The sequence below is a fragment of the Papaver somniferum genome, chromosome 9 (assembly GCF_003573695.1).
Source record: "Papaver somniferum cultivar HN1 chromosome 9, ASM357369v1, whole genome shotgun sequence".
NCBI lineage: Eukaryota > Viridiplantae > Streptophyta > Magnoliopsida > Ranunculales > Papaveraceae > Papaver > Papaver somniferum.
Window position 1 is genome coordinate 19,675,935 of NC_039366.1, and position 26,425 is coordinate 19,702,359.

General features: G+C 36.5%; 1 protein-coding gene and 1 long non-coding RNA gene across 2 annotated transcripts; both read left to right on the forward strand.

The window, feature by feature from the left end:
* Window positions 1–7,506: 7,506 nt before the first annotated feature.
* Window positions 7,507–8,822, forward strand: LOC113311531. Its single transcript, XM_026560362.1, has 6 exons — window positions 7,507–7,513; window positions 7,610–7,816; window positions 7,912–7,981; window positions 8,103–8,225; window positions 8,569–8,652; window positions 8,780–8,822. The coding sequence occupies exons 1-6, from the start codon at window positions 7,507–7,509 to the stop codon at window positions 8,820–8,822; spliced, it is 534 nt and encodes a 177-aa protein (XP_026416147.1).
* Window positions 8,823–8,832: 10 nt separating this feature from the next.
* LOC113308945 lies at window positions 8,833–9,503 on the forward strand. The gene is made up of 3 exons (XR_003340200.1): window positions 8,833–8,862; window positions 9,247–9,309; window positions 9,449–9,503. It is a non-coding gene; the product is annotated as an uncharacterized LOC113308945 (long non-coding RNA).
* Window positions 9,504–26,425: the final 16,922 nt, after the last annotated feature.

Sequence of the window (26,425 nt, forward strand, 5' to 3'; positions counted from 1 at the left end):
ACTCTGATCTGATGATATCCAGCCCTGAGATCAATCTTTAAGAATATGAAGAAACCTTGTAGCTCATCTAACAATTCATCAATAATGGGTACATGAAATTTATCTTTTATAGTAATATCATTGAGTCTTCTATAGTCCACACAATATCTCCATGAATTGTCCTTCTTTTTGACTAATAATATTGGAGAGGCAAAGGGACTGTGGCTATTTTGTATAATCCCAGAGTGTAGCATATCCTTACACAATTGTTCAACAACTCCCTTCTGTATGTACGGGAATTTATATGGCCTAAGATTAACTGGTTCTGAATTTGGTTTCAGTGGAAATGAGTGATTAAGATTCTAGTGGGGGGTAACTGTTTTGGCTCATCAAATATATCTTAAAACTCTTGAATGAGTTGTGTAATGAGTTCAAGGACTGAGGTTGGAATTTCATAAAGAGATATTGAGGATAATTGTCCCATAAGCCCAGGTGAAGTTTTGGATAATTGTTTTTTAAAAGCATTGCAACTCATCATTTTGAGTGTTACCTTCAGTAGTCTCTTGCAGAGTAATCTTCTTCCCTTGGTAAATTAATTAAATGCATAGTTTAGAGAGATTAAACATTACATATCCTAGCTTCCTCAGCCAGTCAGCACCAAGCACCATATCACATCCTCCTAGAGGTAGCATCCTTAAGTCCTCAGAGAATTTGACCTTGCATTGTCCATTGAAGCTGAGAGCAAACACCATTACTGACAGTTTTGTCTCCATTAGCTGTAGTAACTAGCACGGGAGTTGTTTGTTCTGTCTGACATTTTAGAGCCTTGACTAATGCACAGTCAATGAAACTGTGAGTACTTCATGTGACAATTAGAATTGAGATCTTCTGTATTTTAATGGTACCTGGTATCCTGATTGTGTCTCCAATTACATGGCCAATGAGGGAATGAAGGGATATTTCCATGTCAGACTCAACTGGAGATTCCACAGCCTCTTCATAAATTTCTTCCTCTACTTGTTCAAAAGATTCTGGGTGCTCTACTTGCACCATGAACAATTGTTGTCTCTTCCAGACATGGCCTGGAGTGTACACAACATCAGAATTGTAATACAAACCCTTATCTCTTCTTGCTATCATTTGTTCCTGTGTCAATCTTTTCATAGGTGGTAGTGTAGGGCTGGATTTTGGGGTTGTACTACAAGATTTTGGTGTAAAAGGAGAAGAAATGGTAGTAGGAGTTTGAAATGGCTTAGGGAGAAATTGAGGAGAAGTGGCCTGATATGGCCTGCTGTTGGTAAATGAATTACTAAATGATCATTGGAATGACCTTGAAGGTTTATCTTGTTGCACACATTTCTGTTCCTGCATCCTAGCTAGTGAATAAGCCTGTGAAAGGGTAGTAGCATTTCTGTTGCACAAAGTATTTAATTTCAGCTTTCAACCCACTGATAAAGCTGATCACAAAGTATTGTTCAGTCAATGAGGGTTACTGTTCAACATAAGAGCCTTAAGAGATTCAAACTTTTCAAAATACTCCTCTACAGTGGTAACTTGACAGATCTTGTTAAAACTTCCAATAAAATTATCATCTACAGGGTTTTCGAATCTAGCACATACACCCTCAGCTAATTCCTTCCAAGACAAAAAAGGTTCTCCAATTTAAAAATTAAGGAACCATTTATCAGCCTTACCTTCTAAGTTTATGGAAGCCACACTAACCTTCTGTTTCTCTTCTGTGTTGTGAATATGGAAGTATCTCTCGCTTTTCTGTACCAATCCTCGCGGATTTTCTTCATCGAATCTAGGAAAATCGATCTTTGGAGTACGTTGTTGTCTCATATTCGATATTTCACCTTGAAAAATATGACCAAATTGATTATTACTCCCTGGTGGTGTAAATCCAGGCGTACACAAAATTCCTGGATCTCTATTGTTGTGATGTGAAGAACGAGAAGCTTGAATCAACTCTGCCATTTGAATAGATAGTATTTTGAAACTGTTGTTCGTCTGATCTTGGTAGGTCTTCATACTAGTTGATTTCTCATCTAATTGTTGGCTCAACTTTGTTACTTTAGTGTCCAGATCGAGAAATTTCTGTTGATTTTGTCTGTGAAAATCTGATAATTCTTTGATTGTAAAGTTATTGGAACCCATTGTTGAAGGACAAAACGGCTCTGATGCCAAATGTACTGTTCTCAAGTACAATTGTAATCAAATCCAATAGATAAGAGAGAATCTGAGATAGAAAGGGAAGAGTATAGACGAATACGAGAAGGATTAGACGAATAAGGAGAAGAAGATCGAAGAAATCTGGTTCAGGTGAACACAACAATGTAAGTAAGTTCATTCATTAAGCTTAGACATTTCTCTCTCTATTACAGATTAAATAGCACCAATCTGGTGCCCTAATATCAACCATTCTAAGATAGACACGCGTCTGCATCTGCTAGGCCAGTGACTCACTAAATGAACCACTACTGAACAATTACAATGGCACCATAATAGTTCTCAGGGAACCCCTTTCAGAGGTTACTCCATATAAGTTAATATAAGCTAGGTACATGATATTGCACCTCTCTTAAAGATGATCCTTATCCTCAAGGATCAAGGGTTGGAAAGTGAACAGCCATGAACTTAGGAAAGTGAGCTGCAATATTTGACTTGTCCTCCCAAGTAGCATCCTATGGAGATGAGTTAGTCCATTGAATGAGCAGCTGAAACACTTCTCTGTTCTTCTGAGTAATTGTCCTGGTGTCCAAAATTCTCTCAGGTTGCATTATGATCTGCCCTGCATGATCAACTACAGGTAAAGTTGGTGAAGGAATAAGGGTTGGACCAATTTGTTTCTTTAACTGAGAGACATGGAAGACTGGGTAAATTCTGGAACTTGCTGGCAGGTCAAGCTTGTAAGCCACAACTCCAATCTTCTGTGAGATAGTAAATGGCCCACAATATTTGGCAGAAAGCTTGAAATTCTTGTGCAATGATACAAATGCTTGCCTGTAAGGTTGGAGTTTTAAATAAACTCTGTCACCAACCTCAAAAACTCTATCTACTTTGCTCTTGTCTGCAAAGAATTTCATCCTTTCTTGTGCCTTCTGCAATGTTTCTTTGAGGATATCAATCATAACATCTCTTTCTTTAAGGTAGCTCTCCACTGCAGCTACTGAGGTGATTGATGTTGAGGGAAATTATAAGTGTGGTAGATTGTAACCATAAAGGGCTGTGAAAGGTGTCATCTTCAAGCTAGTATGGTAACTGGTGTTATACCACCATTCTGCCAAAGCTAACCATTGGAACCACTTCTTTGGCATATGACCTGTATACACCTCAAATGATTTTCCAAACAAGCATTCACTCTCTCTGTCTGCCCATCAGTCTGAGGATGGTAAGTTGTACTCAGGCTCAGGTGAGTACCTAGTGTTTTGAATAGGTCCTGTCAAATATTACTTGTGAACACCTTGTCCCTGTCAGACACAATAGATTCTGGTAGCCTATGCAACTTAAACACTTGGTTCAAGAAGACTTTTGCTACATTGGATATTGTATAAGAGTGTTGTAATCCAATGAAATAACTATATTAAGTGAGCCTATCTACCACTACAAGTATGACAGTTCTTCTATCACTCATTGGGAGCACCTCAATAAAATCTATGGTAATATGTTGCCATGCTTGGTCTGGAACAGGTAATGGCTGAAGCAGTTCTCCAGGAAATTGATGATCTCCGTTGTTTCTTTGGAAGACATCACAAGAAGACACATAAGAGAGTACATCTTTTTTCATACCTGGCCAATAAAAGTAGCTTTTAACCCTCATGTAGGTGGCTTGAATTCCTGAATGACCATCTATATCTGATGCATGAACTGACTCTATGATATTAGTTATGCTGTTGTTGCTGCTTCCCACATATAATCTCTGTTTGTATCTTAACACCTCATCAGTATAAGTATAATGCTCCACAGTTGGAGATGCTAAAAGCAATTGAGAAATTAGTTGTTGTGCCTTTATATCTTGGGAGTAGCTGTTTACCAATTCTTGAGTCCAATGAGGCCTTGATAGTGTTAGTGTATTACAGCTAGCCTATGGATGTGGTCTCCTTGATAGTGCATCTGCAACAATGTTCTTTGTTCCCTTATTATACTTGATTTTATAATCAAAGTCAAGCAACTTCATTAACCATCTTTGTTGTAGTACTGTAGTGATCTTCTGCTCCAAGAAATACTTAACGCTTTGGTGGTCTGTTTAAATGATGAATTTACCTCCTTGTAGATAGTGCCTCTATCTAGTCACTGCCATCACAAAAGCCAATAGATCTTTCTCATAAGTAGAGAGAGCCATTTCTGTAGGCCCCAATGGTTTGTTGTAATAAGCTATGGGTCTACCTTCCTGAGTTAAGACAGCTCCAATACAATTGTTGCTTGCATCAGCTTCCACAGTAAATTGCGTGGTGAAATCTGGTAGTGCTAGAACTGGAGTCTTGGTCATATCAAGCTTCAATTGTTCAAATGCTTGAGTAGCTTCATCTGTCCAGAGGAAGGAGTTATTCTTCAAAAGGTTAGTGAGTCGCCTTCATATGTCTCCATAACCTTGGACAAACTTTTTGTAATACCCAGTAAGACCAAGAAATCCCCTCAGCTTTCTGATATTGCTTGGAAGTTGCCATTCTTTATACTAGCAATTTGTTTGGGTCTGCAACTACTCCATTTACTGTGAAAATATGGCCCAAATACTCTAGTTCCCTTTGGGAAAAGCAGCATTTAGATAGCTTGGAATACAACTGGTGTTGCCTTAGTAAGGAGAACACAATGTGGAGGTGCTCTAGGTGTTCTTGCACTGATGAGCTGTAGACCAGAATGTCATCAAAAAATACTAGCACAAATTTCCTCAAGTAAGGCTGAAATATCTCATCCATAAGGGCTTGAAATATGGCTGGAGTATTTGTGAGCCCAAAGGGAATCACCTTGAACTCATCATGACCTTGGTGGGTTCTGAAGGCAGTCTTGTACATATCTGGCCCATAAACTCTGATCTGATGGTATGCATCCCTGAGATCAATCTTTGAAAATATGAAGAAACCTTGTAGCTCATCTAACAATTCATCAATAATGGGTATAGGAAATTTATATTTTATAGTAATCTCATTGAGTCTTCTATAGTCCACACAATATCTCCATGAATTTTCCTTCTTTTTGACTAACAATATTGGAGAGGCAATGGGACTGTGGCTATTTTGTATAATCCCAGAGTGTAGCATCTCCTTAACCAATTGTTCAACAACTCCCTTCTGTATGTAGGGGAATTTATATGGCCTAATATTAACTGGTTATGAATTTGGTTTGAGTGGAAATGAGTGATTAAGCTTCTAGTGGCACTAGTACAAACTTTCACATAGGCCACGTTTTTTGGTTTACATCCCAGCCACGTTTCGGGTTATTTGTGTGGCTACTGGTCATCGGTATAACTATAAACACGTTTTGTGTTACCATGTATCCTCACCATTTGGTCATGGGTTTAATCCTAAACCCATCAACTGTAGCCATAGGATATCGTTTGGTCATAGTCTTCAGACTAATCCCATCACATGTAGCCATAGATGCCTATATGGCCACATTAAATAATTATGTATGTGTCGAAAGTGTAGGATGGCAATACACACACCTATTAATCCGTGGCGAAAAGAGGATGTATTTAGCCACATTGGTTTGTTTATGTGTCCATAATATATGGTTTATCAGACACGCATGTACTAACGAATTGACACATTTTATCAAACATGACAAAAGATTGACATATGGTTACACCTTTTTTTTTGGGGGGAGGATTATGATATGGCTATACGAATAAAAAATTGTGACCATAGCGTCGGATCCATTAGACACATGAGATTCAATTTTAACTTTTAAAGTACTAGCTCAAGCTCTGGTGTATAGAAGGACATATTACAAGTGATTGTGGCATCCAAGGGAAATGCAATACAGCGGGTACAGCCGGATGTTTTGGGAATTACAAGTGACTGAGCTTTATATTTATTTATTTCGATGATGTATCATGCTAGGTTTGAAGTCAGAACCCTCCCATAGCTTCTTGTTTCATATTTTGTATGCTGGTATACCATATTTGAAGTTTGAATCGACACTGAGCTTCATATTTATCGATTTCGATAATGTATCATGCCAAGTTTGAAGTCATAACCCTCTCAGAGCTTCTTGGTTCATTGTGTGTATGTCGTTATACCATATATGAACTTCGAATCAACATTGAGCTTCATATTTATTTATTTCGATGATATATCATGTTAAGTTTGAAGTTAGAACCCTCCCGGAACTTCTTGGTTCATAGTTTTTATGTCGTTATACCATATTTGAAGTTCAAATCGACATTGAGCTTCATATTTACCGATTTCGAAGATGTATCCTGCTAAGTTTGAAGTAAAAACCCTCCAGGAGCTTCTTAGTTCATAGTTTGTTCTGTCATTATACCATGTTTGGAGTTCGAATCGACACTGAGCTTCATATTTATCGATTTCGATGGTGTATCATGCTAAGTTTGAAGTCAGAACCCTCTCGGAGTTTCTTGGTTCATAGTTTGTATGTCGTTAAACCATATTTGAAGTTCGAATCGACAATGAGCTTCATATATATCGATTTGGATGATGTATCCTTCTAAGTTTGAAGTCAGAACCCACTTCTTGGTTTATATTTTATACGTTGTTATACCACATTTGAAGTTCATGACCTGTATGACTAGTCAAAATTGCCTCAAGACCTATGTGACTAGCAGAAATTCAAATCGGAAGCATAAAGAAAAATCACAAAAGAAAGCACAAAGAAAACACACTTTCTTATTTTTTCTGATTCATTCCCATATATGTTTGGAATTTTTTTTATAATTGAAGGTCGATAATAATATCTTAAATTTACTGATATATTTTTTGGATTTTTTTCATACGGAAAGTTGATAATAAAATCGAATGCACGAGTTTGAACTAGCACAAAGAGAAACACACAAACTTCTCAACCCGTATGAACATCCTAAAGTTAATCTACACCGTCGCTTAATTTCTGCAATCCGTATGATCATCCTAAAGAAAATCTACACCGTCCAAATCCTTTTAGATAAAACATCAAAAGTAAATCATTTCACTTCACTTCCTTTCACTTACGTCTCATCTCTCTCTAATTTTCTCCGCCTCCCTCACTCGGAAGGAAACCCTAACTCACAAAATTCACTTTTCTCTTTCACCCTCTATGTGCAAAAACTAGTAGATCGATTATATCTCTGTACAAAAACTAGTAGATCGATTAGTCACAGTTTCTATAATGGTTAGGGTAGATTGGATTAGTACTGCTTTGTTAATTGCTTATCAGGAATTAATACTGTTTTGTTAATTTGTCTCAAGTCTCAAGAAGAAAAGGAAGTTCAGTTCTGGAGGTCAATTTTGGCGACCGAATCGTTTTAGGGTTTTGAAATCGATCATACTTGTGAAATTATAGTTTACTATTGGGAGGAATCAAAGAGCAATCATGGATGGTAAGATGGATTTCTTCCCCTAATTCTCAAATTTTCTTCGATTTTTTTTTCAATTTTTTTCTTTTCAAATTGTTTTTAGTTTTAGTCTACAATTAGTGAAGTTGAATATTTGTATGCTTAAAATTGATGGATCTTGTTTGGTTTTTGTTTCAGTTGATTCAGAGCCAACAATGGATGAAACCATTTTGGTAGGTGATGATTTAATGACAGGACCACCATCACCTATCATACCTCCAGAAATTGCTTCTCATGTTCTTGAAGGTGTTGAAACTTGTGATGGCATTCTTAGGAATTTCTTCCTATGTAAGTTTATTTAAATGATTCTGTGAATTGTTTATAATTTTGATTTTTTTTAGGGATTTAGGGTTTAAGGCTAATTGCAAATTGTCTTTCTCTAGGTTTGCAAATCAATGATATTGAACCATTTTGCCAAGATGAGATTGTTATATACAACAATGTGTCGATAAACGGGTGAGGGATTTATGTTTTTTGTTCTAAATATGTCTTATTATTGCTTTGTTGAGGCTTTTTCAGTTCATATGTAAGTGAAGATTTTGAACACTGGTTTGTTTTGGTGTGTGGATTTGTTGCATGATAAGATACTGAGGCAACGACTTCGAGAGAGTGGACATAAATTGGGTCTTTCAATGCCATTAGATGATGCCAAAGATAGAGCTACTCAACTTCAATCAGAGGTCACATCATTGGAGAGGTAAATCTCTTAAACATGAGATATGTGATGACAAAGATCTTCTGAGGTGTCTAATAGATGCACCACCATGCGTAATTACCATTGAACAGTATGTTAAACCCTCTTGAAAAGTCAATCCGTTGAACTGTAACATAATTTTCCAGTCATATCAATGCTATTTGTCGCTAAAATGTCAGTGCTAAATGAAGCTATGGGTCTCAGTTTTGACCTTAAACTCTCTCGGCTGATTAGTATCCATCAGTTGTCCACTGAGGCAGAAGAGCATAGTTTACTCTTTACCATGATTACTTACATTTGTTCAAGAATCGTACTTGGTGCCAGGCTTAATCAAATCTTTTTACAGGCGCTTAATTCTTGCAAGTGGAGCTGAAGGGATGGACGGGTTTCGCCAGAGATGGAGTTTGCATGGACGCCTTGAAGACACTAAGTAATTGTTATTCTCCTCAATTTATCTAACCATCGTCTTTTGAAGTTTGTTTGTTGGGGTTGACCTCACTTAATGTTTTCTTGTCGGCGTTGATCGCCTAATTTTAATTGTTTTGGGTTCTCTGCAGAAAAAGATTAGACTCTTTAAAGCAGGGAATGGAGAAGAGATAAAATAAGGAAGAGCCAACAAGTTCAACCACCACTAAGAAAGGTTGGTTCTCTTGATAAAAACAGCCGACAAACTGTGTTACAACACTCACTGAATTGTTATTCCTTGTAAGAAACTTGCATAGATTTTTTCACTAGCCATGTAAGCGATAGCTTTTGTGTTTATTTGGACATTCTACGTCTCAATGTTAGCTATAAACAGTTCATGCTTGGAGTTAATATGCGATTAACATTACGTCTAGGTGGAAGATAAAGGAACAATGCTGGGTTAAGTTTTGTATCTAAACATACTTGGTCCTTCCAATTTGTAAAAGAAGAGCGGTGTTATGTGCATCGAAGTGTATTTTCATTTGGCAAAACTGAACTTCCTTTTCTTCTTAAATTAACAAATAAAATTTACCATGTAATATTGGATTTTTTTTTGTAGTTTGATTCCTTACCTGGCTGGGCTTGATGCTGCTTCCCTCTCATTTGATTCAAGGACTACAAGGTTGATAGGTTTTCCTTGATGTATTTGATTTGTTATTTTTGTTCATGTCAAGGTTCATAATCTATTTTGCTGTTTTTTAAAATCTTTAGGAATTCTGTTGCTTTAGAAACTCATATTGTGCTTGTTCTATTTTTATTAGTCTTGGCGAATGCGGTGCTTGGTTATTCCCGGAGACAATACACAATTGCACAACTAAGTATGAATTTTTATGGCAATCCAGAAGATTATTGGTTGAAGTGAGATTGAGTTGGGTTAACTATTAAGCAATCCGGATGTTTATTTTAGTGTGTTTATTGAATCCCTTCCCCCTCAAATGAACAGTTGGTGGAAATAAAAATCAATTGAAATTGCTTTTATTTTTATTTTTATGGTTAGACATATATGTTACATCCTAAATCTCTTTCTTGATACATGTACTGTTACTAGCTTATGATCAACATAATGAGAATTCCAAGACTAAGAAGAAGAGTAGGAGGAGTACTAACTAAAGCTTCTTATCAGTACCATGAGGAACAAGGAATCGAAAAGTAATATGTGGAGTAGCAAGAGAATGAAGACTGCATTGCATCCTTGTTATTAAGAGAAGTAGTGGAGATATTTTTGTAGTTAAAATGTTTTCTTTTGCATGTCTTGTGGAGTTGGTGTTTTTGTAGAGTTATGCTCACCTCTTTCCTTGATCATGATATGAGACGTTTAACATATTAATAAAAGTAATTGGAATCAATTTTAATTGTGCGATTAATCTATATCAATGGTTATTAATGAGTCATTGGCTATGTAAAAAGGTTTTTTATGCGTGTCTGAAAATAGAGATGAGCATGTTGATACAGATTCAAAGTATCTATAAGTTATGAATTCGACACGTTAAGAAAAATTAGTGTGGCTCTAAGGTAACTGCAACTCATGAATTGGCCATGATGAAATGAATTTTGCGTGTCCAATTGATCACAAAGGCCACGGATAAAATAAAATTTACGTGACTTTAAGGTAAACTTTAGCCACATATAATCAAATCATATGTCCATAAGGATCCTATGGCCATGGTGATAATGAAAATGCTTAACTACAAAAAAAAAATGAGTACCATATAGACACGGTTTCAGAGTTATGTCCATGGTAAATCATATTTTATAGCCACTCAAAGTTTATGTAGCCATAGGGATACCTATTTGTCTCGGCACCTGATGCCACATTTTTGGAGTGAAAAAAAAATCCATGACCAAAAGCCTATGGACACGATGATTATGTGTGGCCAATGTGAAGATTTGTACTAGTGGGGGGTAACTGTTTTGGCTCATCAAATATATCTTGAAACTCTTGAATGAGTTGTGTAATGAGTTCAGGTACTGAGGTTGGAATTTCAGAAAGAGATATTGAGGATAATTGTCCCATAAGCCCATGTGAAGTTTTGGACAATTTTTTTTTTAAAAGCATTGCAACTCATCATTTTGAGTGTTACCTTTTCAGTAGTCCCTTGCGTAGTAATCTTCTTCCCTTGGTAAATGAATGAAATGCATAGTTTAGAGAGATTAAACATTACATCTCCTAGCTTCCTCAGCCAGTCAGCACCAAGCACCATATCAAATCCTCCTAAAGGTAGCATCCTTAAGTCCTCAGAGAATTTGTGACCCTGCATTGTCCATTGAAGCTGAGAGAAAACACCATTACTGACAGTTTTGTCTCCATTAGCTATAGTAACTAGCTTGGGAGTTGTTTGTTCTGTCTGACATTTTAGAGCCTTGACTAATGCACAATCAATGAAACTGTGAGTACTTCCTGTGTCAATTAGAATTGAGATCTTATGTCTTTTAATGGTACCTAATATCCTGATTGTGTCTCCAATTACATGGACAATGAGGGCATGAAGGAATATTTCCATGTCAGACTCAACTCGAGATTCCACAGCCTCTTCATAAATTTCTTCCTCTACTTCTTCAAAAGATTCTGGCTGCTCTACTTGCACAATGAACAATTGTTGTCTCTTGCAGACATGGCCTGGAGTGTATATAACATCACAATTGTAATACAAACCCTTATCTCTTTTTGCCCTCATTTGTTCCTGTGTCAATCTTTTCATAGGTGGTAGTGGAGGGCTGGAATTTCGGGTTGTACTACCAGATTTTGGTGTAAAAGGAGAAGAAGTGGTAGTAGGAGTTTGAATTGGCTTAGGGGAAAATTGAGGAGAAGTCGCCTGATATGGCCTACTGTTGGTAAATTAATTAGTAAATGATCTAAGGAATGACCTTGAAGGTTTATCTTGTTGCACACATTTCTGTTCCTGCATCCTAGCTAGTGAATAAGCTTGTAAAAGGGTAGTAGGATGAAACATGAGCACAAAGTTTTTAATTTCATCTTTCAACCCACTGATAAAGCTGATCACAAAGTATTGTTCAGTCAATGAGGGTTACTGTTCAACGTAAGAGCCTTAAGAGCTTCAAACTGTTCAAAATACTCCTCTACAGTGGTAACTTGACAGAGCTTGTTAAAACATCCAATAAAATTATCATCTACAGGGTTTTCGAATCTAGCACATACACCCTCAGCTAATTCCTTCCAAGACAAAAAAAGGTTCTCCAATTTGAAAATTAAGGAACCATTTATCAGCCTTACCTTCTAAGTTTATGGAATCCACACTAACCTTCTGGTTCTCTTCTGTGTTGTGAATATGGAAGTATCTCTCGCTTTTCTGTACCCATCCTCGCGGATTTTCTTAATCGCATCTAGGAAAATCGAGCTTTAAAGTACGCTGTTGTCTCATATTCGATGTTTCACCTTGAAAAATATGACCAAATTGATTATTACTCCCTGGTGGTGTAAATCCAGGCGTACACAAAATTCCTGAATCTCCATTGTTGTGATGTGAAGAACGAGAAGCTTGAATCAACTCTGTCATTTGACTGGATAGTATTTTGAAACTGTTGTTCATCTGATCTTGGTAGGTCTTCATACTAGTTGATTGTTCATCTAATTCTTGGCTTACCTTTGTTACTTTAGTGTCCAGATCGAGAAATTTCTGTTGATTTTGTCTGTGAAAATATGATAATTCTTTGATTGTAAAGTTATTGGAACCTATTGTTGAAGGACAGAATGGCTCTGATGCCAAATGTACTGTTCTCAAGTACAATTGTAATCAAATCCAATAGATAAGAGAGAATCAGAGATAGACAGGGAAGAGTGTAGACGAATATGAGAAGGATTAGACGAATAAGGAGAACAAGATCGAAGAAATCTGGTTCAGGTGAACGCAACAATGGAAGTAAGTTCATTCATTAAGCTTAGTCGTTTCTCTCTCTATTACAGATTAAATAGCACCAGTCTGGTGCCCTAATATCAACCATTCTAAGATAGACACGCGGATGCATGTGCTAGGCCAGTGACTCACTAAATGGACCACTACTGAACAACTACAATGACACCAGAATAGTCGTCAGGACACCCCTTTCAAAGGTTACTCCATATAAGTTAATATAAGCTGGGTACATGACATGAGGCTGCCTTGTGACTCATATTCGTTCCCAACAATTAAGGAATAGGGAAGGGATAACCCCTCTCATAATGTTTTTCCTAAGTTTGGGATCACATGGTAGACGATACCTTCAAAAATTCACTTTCAAAACGCATGGTCAAACCCATCGGTGATGTGGCGCTGACAGGTTGTTTATATGGCGAAGGATAGCTCTTGTGGGGTAAAAAATCATCCATATTTTAGTGATGATCCGCTTCTTATAGACCAGAAAGTGTCACTATAGCAAAATTTGTCATCCAAATCTTTATGCAATCTAGAATCTCTAAAACTTTATGCAATCTGGAATCTCTAAAGGGTAGTCCATAAATTTGAGGGGTCTCTTGTGGATACCCATCAAATCACTTAGTGATCTCATGGAATTTCTTTTACATTTATTAGTATACCAATAATATAAAGATAAATATGTGGGTCTTCATTTGTGGATAGTTTTCTCTCATCTGGTTACTTAGTGACCTTATGGCATTTGTTTTTAATTTTTAGTACATTATAAATATAAAAATATACATGTGGGTCCCCATTTGTGAATGTTTATCTGGATTTCAATAGTGGCATAAGTATCCACAAAGCCAAGATCATCCCTATATATATGGGTTCTCCTTGAATTTTGGATGTTTTAACATTCATACTACAAGAATTTCCCTAACTTTGTTTAGATATAATCAATTAAATTAAAAAATAAAGATCTAATCAATTAAATTTATACGCCTCTGTTCTTCTCTCTTTTTCCTCTCACAAACAAAGTTCGTTTTCTCTTTTCGCCTTTTTTTTGCGTATCAATCTATTAGCTGCACTTCAATATCAAATCAACCGCACTTCTACCTGTATATAGTAGGAAATGTTAATTTATGTTATATTTAGAGTTCTTTTTGAATTGGATGGAGTTTTAAGGAGGTTTATTGATGTTATTATTATCATGGAACGACTAAGTGGGAAATAAAACTGAGTTATAATTTGGTGGTCGATGGACCAAGGAGCAATTAAAATAGGATCAACCAATGGGTAGAGGGTATTGGCCATTGGTAGTGACAGGTTTGGCCGTGCGGTACTCAAATGCCTTGCTGAGCATTCACCAAAGTTCATTGCAGATGATTTGGTGTAAAGAGGATTAATTGGTGTTTAAACCTAATTAAAATTGTGCTCCACAAAGCATTAGGTAGTAAAACCTAATGATTATAGAGAGAGGGACCGTCCAATGGGCAATAAGACCGGCCATTATTGGTGTTGGTGGGACCGGCCTCGAGGTGTATGGATGATGGGCCAATTGGTGTAAATAGGATATACCAAAATAGATGGAGGGGGATTAATTAATATGTGTAATGGCACCGGCCATCATGTCAATTTTGGATCATTTATGAGAATTTTGGTATTTTTGGTGGTCCTTCGAAACTAGATGGAAGGGAATTTTTTATATTCAAAAGAGTTTGATCTTGACTGAAACTATTGATTTTGCTCTGAAAAGGAAGTAGGATTTTTCTTTAAAGACCAATATTTGAAAACATTAATATATTATATGGTGTATAGACCTAATGGTTGCGAGACCACTTTCTTTGTGAATCATATGGTCCATGGTGCAATATTTGATAAGATATGGAAAACCAAGGAAGTTGATCCAAAGAGAAATTCCTTTCAAAGGCAAATAATAATTAAATAAAAATTATATTTAAAAAAGGTGTTGGAACGGTCCTCATGCCGACATCATGGTCATCTGGTCCCGTACATATTATTTTATTTTTTTATTTTTTTTTCTCTCTTATTTTTTTCTTTAATAAGTATTCCATATCCTCTTTAATTCATGTGCTTTCGGTGCTCTATGGAGCATCATTGTTGAGCACACCAATGTTATTTTCTCAAGACTTTCTCAGTAGTGGACCGTATGTCCGAAGGGTGAATCTTCATTGTTAATTTGTAGGATTCAACTGAGAAAAGCTGAATTGAAAACAATACTGAAAGAAGGTCTCTTTTCATATGAAGAAGTACTGAGCTGGACTTAAAAGTTCAACTAAAATTAGAAACAAAAAATGGAAAGGTTTGAACATGAAAATGTTCGGAAAAAAATAATACTTTTTCAGTATGGTGTCAAGCATCGTATTTATGTGTGATGTACCTTATTGAAAATAAGTAGAAACAAAACAAAATCTATAAGAAAGCCACTGTAAAGAAGAGATCCTACTTCTTCTCACACATTAAAGCGGCACACGAGCAACTTTGCGACTAAATCACTTATTTACTCCTACCCGAAAGAGAAAATCAACACAAGGTCACAACCTTGGAACCGCAATTTCACTCGCATTACATTATGTATACCTATAGCATATAAGCGACAAAAAATACAAAGGTAGTATGAAAGTTTTAACTACAGCGAAAGGAGATTAACAATTTAACATTCAACACAAGTGACGATGCCGCTTACCTCCGGCGGTTCATAACATCATCACACACAGATTCAAGAATAAAATGTTATATTTAGCGTGCATCGGTGATATCAAGCTATATGTTATTGTATCCCTGATCTCTTGTCATAAACATCCCAACTACTGCCCACCTGCGCACCCGAATTATTTGAACAATCGTGGCCTTGCTCACTTAGCAAGTAATTTCACACATAAGGTGATCATTGAACAAGACATTAAATCCTAATCATGTTTCAACACATATACAGTAGAAGGAATTTCAGAAAGTGTAGAGACTTATAACATAAACCACAATTTAATATTTAGACCCACAAGATCACCAATATATATCAAGACTATGCCAGCACAACAACGCTTCAGAACCTATCCCAACAAGCTTATAATTAACAACCGCAATCAGTTTTGTCACATTCTATATGAATATTAGTCTGATCCCAATGAAACCTTCTCCATATATTCACACGTACATCATAGCAATTTTTCCAAAATTTTAGAGAAAAATAATGGTTATAAACTAAAATACGACCGATTCTATAAGATCATCAAAAACTGAATTTCTAGAGGTTCACCTGTAAAAGTCAGTTGGTTGGGGTATTTCCTAAACTCAGTTTCACTTCAAATTTTTAAATAAAACTCATCACTAAAATTAGTTAATCATATCATAAATACAGGTCATTCCACACAATAAAACTTCTATTTTCGTGGGTTTCTATAGATGCCAAGCTATATGAATTATGTAGCACAGTTACCTGATCCTACTTATTTATGTCATGTTTCCAACTCCGATAATACTCAAAAATGAACAGAGGTTTCGTAATACTGGAACATATAACATATTTAAAAATTACAGAGATCCAATGGTTTTATCTCAAACAAAGATACAAGAACTGATTTTACGTGTCAGAAAATACCCAATTCGAAATTACCCTAGTATTTCAGCTTCTAAAACTAGGTTATCACGAGACTCAACAATTCAAACCTATGTACTATCAATAATAGATGATAAAGAAAGAATAAACTTTCCTTATCCTTAAGACTTGAATTGCCTAAGACTCTACACTGAATTCAATTGCACATGATCTTGTAGTAGCAACTATTTCTCCGGCTAGCCTCCTCTTTTGTTATCAAAACGAATAAAACTCCTAGGATTTATTTAATTCTACTCTTATTTATTAATTTAGATTTAAATAATTTTACTAAATTGACCTTAGATGTTATCTAACTAATGCTTCCTTATATGGGAAGCCAACCTATTAGAAACACTAGCAATATAAGGGCTCACAAATATTACAGTCAAGAAGCACATGGAGGAAAAAACTTCTATCAACACCGGTGACATTCTGAAGACATTATTACATTATACTAGTGATCAATCCATTTATGAGTTTTCCAATCATTCTTGATTCTATACAGTGTTGAATATTGAGTTGCACAATATATATAAATTGTGAAACATGCATAATATTGAAAGCTCAGTAGAGAGGCTATAACATTTCGGTTGCATATTTATGCTCTAAAAAAGATACATGATCAGTCAGAGATCATCGTAATAAGATCTAGAGTTGGTCATACCAATTACAATATATTGATCATACCATCTCAGGTGATTACTTAAGATCGGTTTCACTAATAAAAGTCACACCAATACAAAAATCAGGCATTGTAAATAGTTTTACCAAGATACATAAACAAGTTATGAGCGGTTATACTAAACACACATATTGGTAATCCAAAGATTTGCAATGAATAACAATACCAATAAGCCTAGCGATTTCCCTTTCGATTCGAAAAACAAGTTTATGAATTATACTTCCTTTAAACGAATGTAAAACATTGTTTCCTAGGAGGAAATCTTCACCCATACCCATACATAATCACAATAGCATTCATACTATTATGTCAATGTCTTATATACGAAGTTCAAAAGATAGACGTCATACTTCGTATTGTAATTCCTTAATACTATGTCTAACTAGAGTATAATCATTCACAGCTTCGCAGTTATGTTTTCAATATGCACGACTTGAAAGATACGTTATAGAATGAAACATTTCAAGTCAAATATTACTAACTTCAAGAGGAAGGATGATGTCGTCGATGTATCTCTTTACTTCTTCACATTCTTCAAGTCTTCGAGTAATACTTGTAAGTCTCATATCCTAGTAACTTTCTAGCTAACCTATACAAAGTTGAATCTAGTGAATAATCAAGCGACTCTTTAAATGAGTTTTGGTTCACTAAAATATGACAACCAAACTTGACATACCAACGCTTGGTGGGTTCAACCGAGCTATGATCTAACATCGGGTATCATAACATTTGGGGTCACAATAGTAGATATAATAAGGTCAGGATGCACATATTGGTTATTGTTTGAGATGTGCCAAACTTTTTAGAGGTCCTAGACGAAAACCATATAATGAGGATCCTTAATAAAAAAATCGTCAATTATTGCACACTAATCAATTTTCCACCATATCAAATTCGATAGACAAAATTACTTGGTCATTCAATCTTTCTGATATTATTAACCAAAGGTAACTAGATTGGCTTCGACTTTGAAAAGCTTCTTTCTGCAGAGGTAATCATAACTTTGGAATTATAGTAAAATCCTGTATATGCTATTTCTGCATTTGGATAATAACATTCCATATCTATCTTTCAAGAAAGTCAAAACTTTAATTAACTGTCATTTCGATTTCTTCCAACCAGTAACTTTTAGAATTTTCAAGTCCCTTTTAAAGATGTTTTATTGGGCAAAAATAGTTAGAACTTAGACAAATTAATAAGAAACTAACTCTAGTAGATTAATAAGAAAATACTAGAGTTTCTATACATATTATAGGAATTAGAATACACTGTATTTTTTTTTTAAAAAACAACAGTTAGTACGTGTACAAAGAAAATAAAAAATATTTTTTGTCCCCTGTCATTGGGGGACGCTTGGAAGCCTATGTGGCCTAAGCACAATGTACAACCATGGACGACTTGAAAATATATTGCTCTTCGGAAGACTTTATATATGTTGGGTGTGAAATAAGTGTTCATTAGGAAACGTGTAATCTCCTTTTTATAGCCATACATATCCAGTTTGGTGCTTAATTACATGGCATTATTGTCCATGACTTTTGGTTCCGTTTTCTCCAGCTACTATATTTGATTGATGATTGATGTTACAGAAAGTGTTACACAAACTGTTACACAAACTATTTCCGTAACCGTTACAAAATTGTTGCTGAAACTGTTACAAAATACCCAACCCCCTACAACTCCACTGGCGCACGAAGCGCGTGCACGCGACTTGTTATGTTAGGTTGTCTTACGGGAGAAGCGGACTACAATAAGTAATACAAAAACGGAAAATGGGTCATTTGTCCAAATATTTTTAAAATATGGTTCAAATGGACGAGTAAAAATTATTATGGGTGAAATGGACACCAAAAAAATAGTAAGGATGAATCTGGATTCATCATGACTTAAACTTAAAAAATAGTAAGGATGAAACCGAATGCATCCTGATGTAAATTAAAAATAAGAAAAAAGTATTTGAAAATGGGTAGGATGAAACTGTTTACATCCTGGCTATTTTTACATTTTTGTCCATTTAAACAGTATCAAAATCTAAATGTCCTTTTCATCCAGGAATTGTTGATTTTGGTCTTTTTAACCAATTTTGTGATACAAAAATGCTTTATACCCCACCCTCATTCCCCTATGACGTGTCGTTGTTCTACTAATGGTTACAGAGACCCACCGGTATCCCAAAGGGTTAAAGCTCCTGGAGTGTGAATTCGTGCACACTCCTTAACCAGTATATATTTCACATTTTAATCTCTACCCTTGATTTAATTTAGGGAGTTATGTAACGAGGGTCGTGATTCTAAACATGGAGGGTAATGGGGCCATCAGTTAAATAATCAACCAATCCGAAATTAATGTGAAATATACACTCGTTAGAGGAGTGTGAACAGATTTGGACTCAAGCTCCTGGATGTTAGGTTCAGACACGTCACGGGAGAAAATATAAAGAGCAAATAGTTGGGTCACAAGTAATATTGAAAGTTGTCAGGTAGGAACCAAATAAATGTATAGCCACCATGGCCCACTTCGGTGTGAGGGGATTCCACACTTTCGAAACTGAGAGGGCGAGGCAAACTCAATCATCCCTGAAAATTAAAATGATATAAAACACGATATTTGACGGTTATTAAACCTCGCGTTTTTAGGGGCCACTCAAAAGGATTTAGGGGCCAACAATAAAACAAAAAAGGTCACCCAAAGGAAAAATGTAGCCAGCCCTTATCTCGCGTAATTCGTAATGGCGAAATTACCCTTATATATTCGGAGGATATGATAACATTGTTACCCTCCGAATGCAATCGGAAGCCAAAATCGTTCCCATACTTCTGATTATACGAGGTGCAGTATTTCTTGGTTCGTGTTTTGGATTCAGCGTTAATCGGGAGTTAAATATATTACAAAACCTACCGATTATAAGTTGCCGCAAATTCAAATTTTGAAAGCTACCATAATCGTTAGATATGCTAAATCCAATACCTACCGATTATTGGTTTCTCCACATTCAACTTTCGTCAAATTAGCCGTTGGGGTTTTTGGGAAAAACAAAAAGAGCCGTTGGACCCTAAACCTATATAAAGAAACTCATATCTATCACCCCAATTGCACCAACTCTTTCCTCTCTTCAGTTTTAATTTTCATAACAAAAAACATGGATATTGCTTTTGCCGAAGAAGAAGATTATGCTATTTATAGAGCGTGGGTTGTGGTAACTACTCATGATCTTGTTCACAAGCTCCACAAATCGGAATCCGAAGAGCAGATATGGAACCGTATCTTAATGGTATTTGAGGCCTTAGATGGTAATCGAATTCGAAGATCATCCAATGAAATTAAGATGAGAAAGAATGCGCTAGATAAGGAGATTGACAAACTTGAAGATGAGGAACGGTTTGTTAGGAACGCTTTTCCTTGGTGGACGTATGAAAAACGAGTAAGTATCTCTGTAACTCCAATTCACATTAACAAAAGTTAGTACTAACTTGTTACTCATTCGTAATTTCAGAGAAATCTTGCGGATCGCCGGTATGTGGACCTCTACGGGAAACGATTTGAACATGAAGGATGCTACAAAATCAAGAGGGACAATTTCTATGGTCACTGGAAGTTATGATCTGTTTTAATACTTTTATGGTCAATTAGGAGTATGGATTTAGGTGCTTTTGACGAAATTGTAAGGTTAAGGCCGTTTGAACTTTATGTAATGGATGTAATCGGAGTATTATTAATATAAAAACTAGCCGATTATACGAAATCGGTAGATTATTTTGTTAAACAACCTACCGATTGTAATATTCGGTTATTTTATGATTCAACTTTGTTTCCGATTATGGTGTTGTTTGGTTCCAGGAAACAGTTTTTTTTGAACTTGTGATATTCGGAGTATAATGTTTTTGTAAAGTTCCGAATGTACGATGGCCCAAAAATCAGAATTTGGAAAAACTTATACTTTCCAAATTTTATCTTTGAAATAATCGGACGTTAAATTAGTTACCAAAACTTCCGAATATTGGATGTCTAACCTTCAATATGGGCTCTTGGAACCACCTGGAGCCATGGCGTGGTTTGTTTTGAACTTGTGATATTCGGAGGATAGGTTTTTTATAAAGTTCCGAATGTACGACGGCCCAAAAATCAGAATTTGGAAAAACTTATACTTTTCAAATTTTGTCTTTGAAATAATCGGACGTTAAATTAGTTACCAAAACTTCCGAATATGGGATGTCTAACCTTCAATATGGGCCCTTGGAACCACCTGGAGCCATGGCGTGGTTTGTTTTGCACTTGTGATATTCGGAGGATAGGTTTTTTATAAAGTTTCGAATGTACGATGGCCCAAAAATCAGAATTTGGAAAAACTTATACTTTTCAAATTTTGTCTTTGAAATAATCGGACGTTAAATTAGTTACCAAAACTTCCGAATATGGGATGTCTAACCTTCAATATGGGCCCTTGGAACCACCTGGAGCCATGGCGTGGTTTTTTTGAACTTGTGATATTCGGAGGATAGGTTTTTTATAAAGTTCCGAATGTACGATGGCCCAAAAATCAGAATTTGGAAAAACTTATACTTTTCAAATTTTGTCTTTGAAATAATCGGACGTTAAATTAGTTACCAAAACTTCCGAATATGGGATGTCTAACCTTCAATATGGCCCTTGGAACCACCTGGAGCCATGGCGTGGTTGTTTTGAACTTGTGATATTCGGAGGATAGGTTTTTTATAAAGTTCCGAATGTACGATGGCCCAAAAATCAGAATTTGGAAAAACTTATACTTTTCAAATTTTGTCTTTGAAATAATCGGAAGTTAAATTAGTTACCAAAACTTCCGAATATACCACACAAATCATTGTCATTTGAACTTGTCTAACTTAGTTACCCAAACAAATTTCCGAATGTACAACAAAAATCATTGTCATTTATCTGCTCTTCTTTACTTTACGACCGTGACTACCTCCCAGTCCTGCACGACCACGGGTTTGAGCACCTTCAGTTGGAGCAGCTTCAGTTAAGCAGCTTCAGCGCTCGATGAAGCTCGAGTTCTTTTACCCGTCTTTGATACTGCCACCTTGGGCTGATGCCTCTTCGTGACTTTCTCCCCAAACTGGGCAGCATAATCTTCGTTATCCATATTATCAACTAGATCTCTAGCCTCTTTGATCTTCTCAGCTGGCATGGGATCTCCGCTCTTCAAGCATGCAGTTAACATTTTGGAAACACGCTTGAACCTATTCACCTGTTTTTATACGTAATGACATAACATCAAACGGTAATTACCTAAGATTTATAGGAATAATATAAAATGAACAAAAATATAAGAACACGCACCAGTCTATCATAACCAGCTGGTTTGTCTTTGATGATACAATTATAACTTGAACCCGCCGCAGTAGTGTTGGATTTGATTTCACGGATAACCAAAGGATGTGATACCTTGTTATACCAACTCATATAGTCTGGAGAATTTCATCACCTCGGTGGTTCGTCTACCAGTGTCGATAATGAAGTCATTCCTCTTATCCCAGTTATCAAGAACAGTAGGTGGGCCTGTGTGAACAATTGAATTATCACCACTAGAAGAACACTCCAACTCCAATTTGTAGTAATCCCCCATTTTCTCCAGAGGTTGTGTTGTATATACCCGTGTTGTCGCATCACCCTAGAGGGGTTATACATCACATATCCTGTGGGGTGCCACAATGGTCCAAAATAAAGGGACAAGTCCGACCGAAATTTATATGCCCACTGGCTCGATCTTCCTTGTATGGATCAAAGCATACGTCCGAGGCCTTCAATTGGTCCAAAATCTCCCTCATGCGAATCAACTGCTGCTTTTGTCCTAGAACGGTTGTCTTCAAATATATACTTTGTTCCTCTAGGAGTACCTTTGCACCACCCCGGGTTATCTCCGGCCAACTTCAGGATAGGGAAGTGGTCATAGATCCATGCCTATATACATAAGAAACAAGTTTTAGTAAATAGATTGTGTATATTCGGTAGTAATTTCCAAACATAATTTCCGATTATATAATCGGAAACAAAACTAGTACTATCCACCGAATACCAACATTCGAAATAGATATGGATCATTTCCTACCGAATATGCGTCATTTGGAGTTCAGTAACCTATGGTTTTCTGGCCTGTATATTCGTAGTAATATCAAAAAATATTTCCGATTGTATATAATCGGAAAAAAACTAAGTACCTAGCCACCGAATAACAACATTCGGAAAATAAGATGGATCAATTCCTACCGAATATGCGTCATTTGGAGTTCAGTAACCTCTAGTTTTTCTGGCCTGTATATTCGGTTAATATCAAAAATATTTCCGATTATATATAATCGGAAAAAAACTAAGTACCTAGCCACCGAATAACAACATTCGGAAAATAAGATGGATCAATTCCTACCGAATATGCGTCCTTTGGAGTTATGAATGCATCATATGTATTCTACCGAATAACTATAGAGTGAGTTATAGAGTTAAAGAAAAAACCTGCAATAGAGCCACGTTCCCGGCAACTTGGCAGGTTCCTAGCCTCGACCTTTCTCAACTCTTCCATCAAGAATGCTAGGCATGCCGTGCCCCAAGAATAGTCACCGACTTCATGGAGAGGATCCAAAAGTTGTATAAGGTTGGCGTCGATCCGGTTGCCAGAAGTATTGGGGAATATGACACATCCCAATACACAAGGAGATATGCAGTGGCAGCGTGGTTCACTTGCTCATCAGTTAACGTTCCATTCTTTTCCTTCTCCAAGGTGCCTCGAACATATTCATCAAAGCTGTAATGTTGATCTGTCTTGTTCTATAACTGCATGCCTCCTAAACTCTGTGTTGTTGTCTCTTCATCCCAACCTAAGCACTTGTTAGTTAGAGAATAAAGTTGTGCCCAACTTAACTGCTTTGTGTAGTTAAACTTCACAGCTGTGCCTTGGTCGGGAAGGTTAAGAATCTGCACAACATCATCCGGGGTGATCGTCATCTCCCCAAACGGCATATGGAAAGTATCGGTCTCAGGATACATCTCTCCACGAACGCCGATATGGCCACACGATCATGTTCCAACAATGAATTCTCGGCGGCATTAGCTAACCCCGAGTTGGCAACAATTGTCTTGAACCTTTCACATTCACCGGATAAAGGCCACGCAAGCATTTTTGTTGGTGCGCGGTAGGTTTGAGTAGACGGACCGCATCTTGATGATCCTATTAAAGTACATAAAAAAATCCTTAATACAAGTATTACGATATAACACATAGACAATACATTAATAAAAAATAGTAATTTTATTACCTCGGTTTCATATATTTCTCTGGCCCATGAGTCTTTGTATCCAAATAGCAATTTTCCTCCATCCGCTGGTAGTCCAAGGATTGTGCCTGCTGGAATACCCTTCTTCTTCAAGTGCTGAGGGACAAGATGTGATGCTTTCTTAGCAATATCCTTCCTTACAACATCTTTTCCTTTTTTGGCTTTTTGGGTACCACTTGGTTGTCCTTCTTCTTCTACTCTTGCCACTGGATCAACTGGTTCAACACTTGGTCCTGCACTTTGTTGAGCGGCTTGTTCAACACTTGGTCGCACCCCTTGTTCACTGCCTTGTTGTTCAACAGTTGGTTGCACTCCTTGTTGACTGCTTTGTTCTTGTTCGCTTTGTTGAGCACCTGAATTATCTTTGGCACTCCTTTCCTCCTAGCACTAGCTGTCACTTTCTTCCTCCCTTCTCGACTTTGTCTAAACAACAAAGAAAGGAACAATATTTACAAACTATACAATCGGAAGACAAAGTATGGAAATATAACCCGAATGTACACATTCGGACGTAAAGAACATATTGTTCCCGAATACAAAAAAATCGGAAGCTAACTAAACATATTTGCAACCGAATATACATCAATTGGAGTTCAGAAGCTGTAAATTTTTCATCCTACACAATCGGAAGAAAAAGTGCACCTCTATAACCCGAATGTACAAATTCGGAAGTAAGAAGACACATATTTTTTCCGAATGAAAAACAATCGGAATATAACTAAACACGTTTACAACCGAATATTCATCAACTGGAGTTCAGAAACTCTAAAATTTTATCCTACACAATCGGAGGTATAAAACATTATAGTCTTCCGAATAAATACTGGCCCCAAAATGGGATTTTTCCTATATCATAAATTTTGAGATTTTTCAATATATACATTCGGTAGTGAGTGTTCTTCCGAATACTTTGTCTACTTAAATATATTCGGTAGCCAAAAAATTCATTAAACTACCGATTATTAGCAGTTTGTATCCAGGAAGATATGGCCACCAATATTCGGCAGATAATCATCAAATCTTTCTCCCGAATACTGTCGATGTTCTTGAAAAATGAAGAACACGACTACATTCGGAAGTAAATGAGCATGCATATCGTCCGAATCTGGATAAATAACCGAAAACCCTAGAAATTTTTTTTCTCGATTCGACGAATTAAAGCGAAATAAACCCCAAAAATGATAGATTCTTACCTAATTGGGGCCATTTGAAGTTGACGAAGTGTTTGAGTCTCGGAATCGCCACCACCGACTACATTGCCGGGTACTTGTTCTTCGCGTTCTTCGCGTTCTTCTTCATTTGTAGCAAGAATTTCTTTATTTCTTGCTAAAATTCCAATGTTTGGATCGATACCCCGAGCAACATTTTTGGTTCTAGGTCTGTGGGTTTCATTTCTCTTATCCATTGTTTTATAATCGAATCGACGATGTTTTGATTTTACGATTCGCGGCGATGTTTCGGTTGAACGAGGAAATTTTTTTTTTCTTCCACAATCGGAAGATAATATGAAACTGGAAGAAGAAGAGTTGAAATGAGTAGAATTGTTTTTGATTTGGTTTTTATGCAGTTTTACCATAAGGGCATTTATGTAACTTCAATATCATATAGGGTACCCCTTAACTAGAGTCTTTGGCTGGGTATAAATTGATGGCCCCTAAATCCTTTGGGATGGCCCCTAAAAACGCCAGGTTATTAAAGGCGAATATCACTATTAACGGGACCGATATCAACCCATATAAAATAAAATAATTCTGACCGTTGGAACTTAGATTAGTATCCTCCTTTAACAAATGTGGTAGCAGCCTTTTGCAATTCTGCGATATTTGACCACTTATGTCTCTAATGGTTTGCATTTGCTCTACAAGGATTCACTTTCACTCATTTCTTTTAAAAGTGATCGAAGTGTGCACACATGGATACGTATCCAAACAAAAATCCTTAACATACAGCCGGTTTAAGCAACCTTCGTGCGTAACTTCCAATTGTGCAGCCAGAATGAATCCTTGTTAACTACAAGGTCGCTCGGAAGATCCCATCCTATATGAGGAGGTTGTGTTTTGTGTTTTAGGGGACAGTATGCACAGGACTACAGGCACCTAAATGCATATGCCTCTGTCAATGAAAGAATGTTGGTTGGGGATAGGTCAGATCACTGTTTTCATTGGTGAGAAGACTCTACTCTTTTTGTACTGGTGGTTCTGTGGAGGGGGGAATAGTAAATATGAAAAAAAAGACTATTGAAGGTCAATTTGCTTTCAGACGCGACTCATGACTTGAGCCTA